Source organism: Danio rerio, chromosome 12 (genome assembly GCF_049306965.1).
Source record: "Danio rerio strain Tuebingen ecotype United States chromosome 12, GRCz12tu, whole genome shotgun sequence".
NCBI lineage: Eukaryota > Metazoa > Chordata > Actinopteri > Cypriniformes > Danionidae > Danio > Danio rerio.
The window spans coordinates 37,912,501-37,922,185 of NC_133187.1; the positions used below are offsets into that span (position 1 = coordinate 37,912,501).

General features: G+C 32.0%; 2 protein-coding genes across 3 annotated transcripts in view; both read right to left on the reverse strand.

Annotated features, from left to right (window-relative positions):
- The window catches only part of pde6gb (phosphodiesterase 6G, cGMP-specific, rod, gamma, paralog b), an 8,138-nt gene extending 7,321 nt beyond the window's left edge, over positions 1-817 (reverse strand). The window contains 1 exon segment of the mRNA NM_001243082.2: positions 765-817. The gene's annotated coding sequence lies outside the window, so the exon portion shown is untranslated.
- Positions 783-9,356, reverse strand: oxld1 (oxidoreductase-like domain containing 1). Of its 2 annotated transcripts, none has more exons than XM_068224816.2 (3): positions 9,154-9,356; positions 6,955-7,386; positions 783-904 (listed from the first exon to the last, which is right to left on the reverse strand). In XM_068224816.2, the coding sequence occupies exons 1-2, from the start codon at positions 9,187-9,189 to the stop codon at positions 7,027-7,029; spliced, it is 396 nt and encodes a 131-aa protein (XP_068080917.1). In that variant the 5' UTR covers positions 9,190-9,356; the 3' UTR covers positions 783-904; positions 6,955-7,026. The 2 variants fall into 2 exon arrangements, with proteins under 2 accessions (XP_068080917.1, XP_068080916.1); XM_068224815.2 differs by lacking the exon at positions 783-904 and adding an exon at positions 5,146-5,700.
- Positions 9,357-9,685: the final 329 nt, after the last annotated feature.

Genomic DNA, 9,685 nt, shown 5'->3' on the forward strand with positions numbered 1-9,685 from the left:
AATAATAATAATAATAATAATAATAATAATAATAATAATAATAATAAATTGGTGGTTCATTCCAATTGGTGGTTCATTCAAGACGGAAAGTAAGTGAGTGAGTGAATAATAATAATTGTGTGTGTGTGAGTGTGTGCATGATAAAAATACATAAAAATGTATTTGCATTTAACAATAAAAAATGATAATCCTAACAACAATGCTAATGCTACTCCTGCCGATAATAATAATAATTAGCATATTGTTTATATACATATTGCAATAAATCACATTTAAAATCATTATAAATCTTAAAGATAAATATTTTTGGAAAATTATTTGAAATAATAATAACAACAACTTTAATGAGGGCATTTGTTTGTTACATATTAAAAATACACACAAAAAGTGAAAGATAATAACAATTAAATATGATTTGAAAAAACATTTCTAGATTATTTGATTTCATTATATATCTTTTCCCATTTTGTTGACAAATATTTTCACATAATATCTCAAACAACTTTGTATTTGTACATATTAATCTATGGTCTGGAATGAATAAATAATCACACAATACTTAATCAAACAATATTCAATAAGGCATGTTGTTTTCCTCATTAAATAAACAGCCATTAAATAAATGGAAAGGAGCTAATCATCATCATCATCATCATCATCATAAAAAGAAATCCCCAGTCTCATTATAATATCACAATCATTATTTCAGCATTTGCTCATTATTTCCTTCAAGAGTGTTATTTGAGCTGAAATGTTGTACTCACGGGTTTGTTGGTCGTCTGGGTGCAGTTGTGGACGTCACCGCCGGGCTTTCTTTAGGAGCGGAGCGATGCTTTCAGCTCTTTTATAGTCTCGGCTCCTTCAGAAGATTAGGAAAGGGACGCCTCTTGCCCCTGATCCTCCACTGTAGGGAAACACACACACAAGTCTGTGTATTTGTGTAATTCTCTGTTATTATTATTATTTTTAATAAAAACAAGAAAAAAACAAATAAATATTGCGTTTACAATAATTGAATACATGCATATTTGATTATAAATGCATCTGGCATTGACTGGTCTATGATAGCTCCACAAAATATGGAAAAGTGCAACAACAACAACAACAACAAAAAGACTATGTAATGTTCAATTAGGTGTTTTAAAAACATTTAATTACAAATCAAAACTTTATTTCATCTGTTTGTTTTAGATTTCTTCTTTTTATTCCAAATACATAACTACACTATGCAACGTATCGTCTATTAATATATACATTAATATAATATTGTTTAAAAATAGTTACTACATATAATCATTATAAAATATTATTTTAAAAAATTTGCTCTCACAATAGAATTGCAATACTGTATATTAGGGTTAGGCGAAACATCGCGATAGACAATGGCATAGTCGTCACTTTATAAAGCTCAATTTGAAATCTGTTTGAAATAAACATTTATGAATACATATCATCACTTATCCACACTCTAAAATAATGTTGTGTGTTGTTTGTTCAAACAACTTATTTAAAATGAGAGTAAATAACATAATTATTTCATTTTTTTGGGGGGGGGGGCAACTTAATTGTTTCATGTTCAATCCATGTAAATGTGCAAAAACTATTAAGTTAACTTAATTTCTTCATGTTTTCGCAACACAAATCGACTGTGTGGAAGTCAGCATTTAAAGTGCCCTCCTAATAAAAAATGTTAACAGAAACATTATTTAAAGCTGATTTGCTCGTTTGAGAACATTATTATAAATTGTAAACTATTTATCATCATTTGAAGCTTAATATTTACAAATACTGTAAATCTACTTGCCAGCCCACTTTCCAGAAGGTTTCCAGAACAGTCTTATAAGGATTCGCTGATTAAATAACACTGGATATCATTGCGGAAATATCCAGAAACTGAACATTACTGGTGTTTATTTCACAAATTTCTGTGATCATTAAACAACAGGCCACATCTGTGAGTGTTTGTCGCATTATCCAAACTCCAGACAAAACATCAGGCTCAACCTCTGCTTCACACAAACATGATTTGATTCAGGACTATCTTCAGAACAGCACAAAAACAATTACACATGAAGTCTTCAGATTAAAGGTTGGAAGTTTAATTAGTTGATTAGGTGGTCTAGATCTGCGGGCTGGATTAAGGCATCTGCTCATACTGGTAATGAAACTCTTTGTTATTGACAAGCTGCTGTCAGTTAAATATTATGACATCTGAGATTAGGATTAGTCGGTTAAAGGGGTCCTTTCCTTTATATTACTACACGAGAGAAATCTTATAATATAATATAATATAACATTAATATAATATAACATAACATAACATAATATAACATTACATAATATAATATAATATAATATAATATAATACAAGGGCGATGCAGTGGCGCAGTAGGTAGTGTTGTTGCCTCACAGCAAGAAGGGCACTGGTTCGAGTCTAGGCTTGGTCAATTGGTATTTCTGTGTGGAGTTTGCATGTTCTCCCTGTGTTCGTGTGGGTTTTCCCCACAGTCCAAAGACATGCGGTACAGGTGAATTGGGTAAGCTAAATTGTCTGTAGTGTATGTGTGTGAATGAGTGTGTGTGGATGTTCCCAGAGATGGGTTGCGGCTGGACCCGCTGCATAAAAACTTGCTGGATAAGTTGGCAGTTCATTCCGCTGTGGTGAACCTGAATTAATAAAGGGACTGAGCCGGGGAAAAAAAATGTAATAATAATTTAATTTTTAATCCTTAAGGCCAGACGTAGAAAGCAAAAACTGTTTTTTTTTTTTTTTTTTTTTTTTTACATGCATCTGTTAATTTTTTGCATTTCGTAATGTTTTAGCCTAGTGTGAAGAAAACGTTTAAAAGTGTAATATAATATAATAAATATAATATAATATTAGTATAACATAATAAAATATATAATACAATATAAAATTATAATATATAATTTAATATAGCATAATTACTATAATATAATATAGTATGATAAAATATAATATAAAATAGTATAATATAATACAATATAGAATAAAAATATAATATAGCGTAATTTAATATAATACAATATAGAATAATAAAATAATATAAAATAGTATAATATAATATAATAAAATACAATATAATATAGTATAATATAATAAAATATAATTTAATATAGTATAATATGGTATAATATAATATATTATATAATATGATAAAATATAATACAATATAATATGATATAGTATAATAAAATATAATCTAATACAGTATGATATAATATTTATACACAGTTCGTTCAAAATACTTATCTAAAAGTAAAAAAGTGGGCTAAAACACAATTCTTGAGTTTTTTTTGTGGGGACAGCTTAATTGTATTATGTTCAATCTACTTAAATTAGTAAAAGCTTAACTTAATTTCTTCAGGTTGTCCAAGCACAAATCGATTGTGTTGAACAGCTTTTTTTACAGTGTAAGAATCATCTAAAGATTCTATATGTATATCTTCTAAACCTAACAATCCCTCTTCTTCTTGTAACCATAAAACACTAATTATCTATTTGCCGTCTTATTTACATGTTTGATTTGTTGCTTTGATTACTTCTGTCGTTCTCATATAAGTAGCTTTAAAGAAATAGTTCACCCAAAACTTAAAATTCTGTAATTTTCTGTTGAACACAAAAGAGATACTATAAAATGTTGGAATCTGGTAATCATTGACTTTTATAGTATTTGTTTTTCACATTATGAAACCGGCAAAGCTACACAGTATATCGTTTCAGCATCCATATCGTAATATGCGCATCCGCAATAGTCAGATCGCAAAGATATGCAATGTTGAGTCTGAATTATAGTTGAGCGAGAGCTACCGAATTGTATTTATTCACTGTTTTTATACAGAATTTATATGATTTATTTATTTTTTTTGCTAAAAAAAAATCTTACTTAGAATTTTTGTCTTGTTTCTAGCCAAAATATCTACATTTCAAAGCAAAAACAAGATCATTTCACTTACCCTTCTGGCAGATCAATTACCCTTAAGGAAAACCTCATAATAATGATTTTTATTTCTTCTGAAAGTGAAAACAAAACACTTTTTAATTGCTGTAAGAATTTTTTTTTAATATTTGGTCTGGAAGAGAGACAAAACAAGGTAAAAAAAAAAAAAAGTATTTTTGGCATTGAGATTATTTAATTTCTGTACCCGAACACTGTTAGACTCCCCAGAAAACCATCAAATAGAGCCATTCAAAGTATCTTGTAAAACTGTAGTCATCTCGCAATATTTAATTCAGAAAAATAAACATCGCAATATCAGATTTTCCAATATCGTGCAGCCATAACATTCTTCAAAATATCTTCTTTAGTGGAACTTATTAAGGTTTGGACAGTTGTTGCAGAGTAAAGAGAAAGCAAATAGTGTGCCATCCCTAAAGCATGTATATTCCTAAAGCAAATGTAAATACATTATCTGTCTACGCTGACAAACTGGGATTATTCTTAGACCTATCATTAGAGGCAGAACAAATGTAATGTGCTGTGTTAAATGGGCATTTATGGGTCAGTAGTGTTTTTAGTTCAAAATGAGTCAGTTTAAGGTCAGGGGGTCGACTGTGCCCACTGTTCCGTCTGTGAGTAATGAGACATGAAGAGACACAACAGAGAAATTGATCTGCGATCACTGAGGTCATGTGCTCCAACTAGCTGTGAGATTACTAACCCGACTCACTCTCTCAATACACACGTGATCAGACTCTGATCCCTGCTGGTTATTTCAACCATTAAAACCATCAACTTGATTTGACGTCATGAGAATTCATAGCTTTTAACTGGCACTTTGAAAATACAGAATTGTTTTTTTAAACTATTGTTGACTAAACAATATATTAGATCTAAAACCTTTGTGTGTATGTGTGTGTGTGTTTGCACATAAACACACTTATACATATTAAGGAAAGTATTTATGATATTTATTTGATACTTAATAATTATCATGTATTCCAGCTTGATAGCTTGGAAATGATACCCAAAAGGGGATTATAATAATAATAATGCACATCAAAGATTGACTTAGCAAAATGTAAAAAATAAATAAAGTAATAAACTATTAATAAAACTAATATAGTCTATTAATGAGAAAGTATGTGATGTGTAAATGGTGTGTAATAAGCATTAACTAAAATCAAACAAATACAATATTTATTTATTATTATAATTAGTATTTTTCATCTACTTTGGTGCACTTAAACTAAAATAAAACTAAACAAAATATAAATAAAACAATCAAATCAAAATAACTAAAAAAAATTCTAAACTAGATAAAATAAATTATGATATTAAAATAACACTCATCCAGCACATGCATTTAGACAGATGGATGGATGGATGGATGGATGGATGGATAGATGGATAGATGGATAGATAGATAGATAGATAGATAGAGCTGTCATCCATGACCTCCATGAATCAGTCCCAGTCTTTTGAACATCTCGTGCACAGAATATCTGACCACTGTTGGCGTCATTCATCATAAATCCCTCCAGCAGCTGGATCACAGACACTTCATGAAGCCCTCACGTGCTGAGTCAGATCAGCATGAGAGGCGTCAGAGAAACAAGTCGAGCTGCTGAGACACCCTGAGCCTTCGAAGCAGCCAATGTGCTTTCTAATGCCACCCGAGCTGACCAGACAGACAGACAGATGAGCCGGAGCCATTCATATCAGCATCTGACGAGCACTGCCAGAAAGATATGACTTACAGTGTGTTCACAGTTAAAATTATGATCATATTTTATTCATTTCAAAATTCATCATACAAAACAGAAATGTTCAAATAAATAGAAATAGAAAAAAAAATAATATATATACATATCTATCTATCTATCTATCTATCTGTCTGTCTGTCTGTCTGTCTGTCTGTCTGTCTGTCTGTCTGTCTGTCTATCTATCTATCTATCTATCTTTCTATCTATCATCTAAGGTCAGAATTATTAAACCCCCTGAATTATAAGCCCCGTTTGTTTGTTTGTTTTTTTCCCTGTTTACAATTTCTGTTTAATTGAGAGCTGATTTTTTTCAACACATTTCTAAACATAATATTTTTAATAACTCATTTCTAATAGCTGATTTATTTTATCTTTGCCATGATGGCAGTAAATATCATTTGACTAGATATTTTTCTAGACACTTCTATACAGCTTAAAGTGACATTTAAAGGCTTAACTAGGTTAATTAGGTAAACTAGTCAGGTTAGGGTAATTGGGCAAGTTATTGTATAAAGATGATTTGTTCTGTAGACTATCAGAAAAAATGTATATAGCCTAAAGGGACTAATAAATGTGATTTAATTTTTTTTTTTTTAATTAAAAGCTGCTTTTATCCCAGCCGAAATAGAACAAATAAGACTTTCTCCAGAAGAAAAAATATTATCAGACATAATGTGAAAATTTCCCTGCTCTGTTAAATGTCATCTAAAACATTCCAAGGGGGGCTAATAATTCATCTGTGTGTATATATTTATAATTATTATTTTTTTCTTCACAGCAAAAATGCTTTTCTTACTTAGTTTTTGTCTTGTCTCTAGTCTAAATATCTAAATATTTTTAAATCAAGAATCATTTTCTAGACAAGCTAAATGTACTGTCTTGATTTACGAAATAATATGCCAAAATTAAGTGTTTTTCCTTAAAACAAGCAAAATAATCTGGCAATGGGGTGAGCAAAATAATCTTATTTTAAATCGACACACACTCACACACATACACTAGTGACTGCTTCTTGATATAAGAATTTGTAGATATTTGGACTAGAAACAAAACGTCAAGGTAAGAAAAGCATTTGTTGCTGTGTTTTGCCTTGACAAACGGAGTCCTAAATCGCCTACCACTTTAGTAGGTACTACATTTGGATTTGAATTTTCTGCACAACCGTTCGAAAAGTACATTCTGTGTAGCATGGAAATATGCGATTTCGGACACAGCCTGAGACTCACCTATAAAAACAGTGCAAACAACCAGTGCTATGCAACATTTTCAGTGCTCTGTTAATCTCCAGTTCATTATCATCACGTCTTCTTCAGTAACTTGATCTCCATTTTCAGATAAGCCTTCAGGTTGTCATCTAGAACGTTCTTCTCGATGGCCTCCAGAGCTCTCTCTCCGCCGTCACTGTAATATTTCAGCAGTTTCTCAGCATATTCGATCCACACACAGTTATGGCAGCCACTCATGCAGCAGTGGGTAGGGGCAGACGGAGGACCCTCATCCCCAGTTTCAGAGCTGGGGATGAGGGGCTTCTTCACACTGCTGACGCTGGAGGAAGAGTCTGGACTTGAACACTGCTGTTCACAGGCCGTGTGGTGCACACATGTGATCTGAGAGGGAGGAGGTTTGTTTCTGAACAGAGACATGGAGAAGATACACAGCTGTGGGGAGAAAGGGTTGAATAGATGTATGTTAGTTATGCAGGGATTTATTATGTGTGGGAAGATGAAAACGTTTGTTACAGAGCAACTCCAGTGTTATGGATGTGACTCTTGCAGGAAAAAATTTAATTCACCTAGAAAGCATACATGTTGACAATATACTGAAACATCTGTTTATATTTTCCAAAACGACTGACCACAAAGAAAATTATCAACCTGAAAGCATATTTTATATTTTAAATGAGGAAAATAAACATGCTTTATGGATTTGACAAAAAAAAGTTAACGAGTTTACAGTACACAACATGCTTTGTAGAAATTCTGCACAACCCCCAAAATAAAAAATGCTAATCAAAAGGATAAGACTTGGCTCTCTATAAAACAAAAATTATTGATTTTATTGTACTTGACATATTTGCATGCAAAAAGAAAAAGCTTGGTTTTGGATGTACTGTACTATCTCTCCATTATGGATGTGACATATGTGAAATTGCCACTTGTGTGACTTTGGTAAATCAACTATAATAGCTTAAAAACATTGATAGAGACAATAAGACATTTTTGAGTATTTTTGAAGTACTGTAAAATACTTGCTTACACAAAAATGTAAAAAGGGTTTAGCTATTTTGGTGAAAACTTGATTTTTTTTCATGGCAAGGTTGACATTTGCATGGGACTGCTCTGTGTAATTTTAAAAAAGTAGTATTTTCATATACAGCAGGACTTTTTCAACTTTTCAAACTGCTACTTTGTGTTTTTAAAATGCTTGTTTTTTTACAATGAGACCATTAAAAAGGGCAAATTATTTTCTGCAGTGGGACTGCATCTCCATAAAATCTAATAATCAAAATTTTTAGGGGTTCCTGACACATTTTTGTTGTTGTCTGAGCTATTTGCAGTGTGTTTCTACATTTGCATGTGTTGTGAGTATTTCCATGCACAACATAAATATAATAAAGAAAAAAACTCTATTTAAATAGTTTTGTTTTATCATTTCCCGAGTCTAATAATATTCAAGTACAGTAACTGAATGATAAAAATAATTCAACAAAATTAATCGCAGGTTAGGTCACAAATGGTACAATTTCTTATACTTAAATGCTTTTAAAATCATTATACAATTACAGGCATCAAAAACACACACAAATGATAAATTGTCATACAAACTCAACATTACAAATTCTGTGATGTGACTATTGTGAATGATCACATTGCGAAATTGATGTTGAAATGATATATTGTGCAGCCCTACACAATTTACAAGTTAAAACACTGCTGTGTTTTCTACAATTTATAAACGTCTCTGAAAACCTAGAACCTCTTTGGGTTTTTTTCTCACAAAAATATTCATAATTTTTCAGAAAAGTTCATAAAAATTTAAGGGCAAGTTCATATGTTAGTAAATAAATCAGTAAGTAAATAACCGCTTCAACGAATGTTATTTAAGACTGTTTGACAGTACAGTAATGTTTACACGTCTATGGTTTTACACATCGGATGCCCTTCCAGCCACAACCCAGTACTGGGAAACACCCATACACACTTATTCACACTTATGCACTTCAATTTGTTACATAATAGAGCATGTCTTTGGACTGTAGGGGATACCGAAGCACCCGGAGGAAACCAACGCGAACACGAGAACATGCAAACTCCACCAGCGACCTTATTGCTGTGAAGCGACAGTGCTAACCACTGAGCCACCGCGCCGCCTACATACCATTCTATCCTAGGTATTAAGTATTTTTACAGAATTTTCCAACCCACCCTCTGTAAACACGAGCCAGCATTGAGTGAATTCATCGCAATCGTAGATGACAGTCTATTCAGCAACCGCCATGTTCTCCATATCCGCGATTCTCTTCTATTTAAGTGAAATAAATTACAATCATTTTATAAACTATTTTCATTTCGCAAACAGCAGGTAACGTTACCACTTCAACTGTACGCGTCCATGTTGAATCATGTGTGACCTCTGCGGTGAGTGACGGATATGGAGAATGCCAATGGCGAATCAAAATGAAGAGAACATATCCTACGAGCCAATCAGAAGTTAAGAGAGATCTTAAGAGGCGGGGTTTACAGAGAGCACAAATAAATAGCCTGCGCTTTTAAAACTCTCCGGTAGATGTCAGGAGTGTTTTTAATGTCACAACTAGATACTCGAAGCTAGAAGTGATGTCCAGAGACTCCTTCCTATGGTAAAATATCTTCGTTCTCGACTCAAACATAGCTTAATGTCCTTATTTAGATGTTTTCTGAGAATATTAAACCACTAAACAATTCGTATTTATTTATG

What these genes read in the sequence shown, in the direction of transcription:
- oxld1 (XM_068224816.2), bottom strand. Translation starts at nt 9,189, where the DNA reads ATGAATTCACTCAATGCTGGCTCGTGTTTACAGAGG. An exon ending in CTGGCTCGTGTTTACAGAGG is followed by an intron (nt 7,387 to 9,153) that starts GTGGGTTGGAAA and finishes TTCTCCCCACAG; the next exon opens with CTGTGTATCTTCTCCATGTC.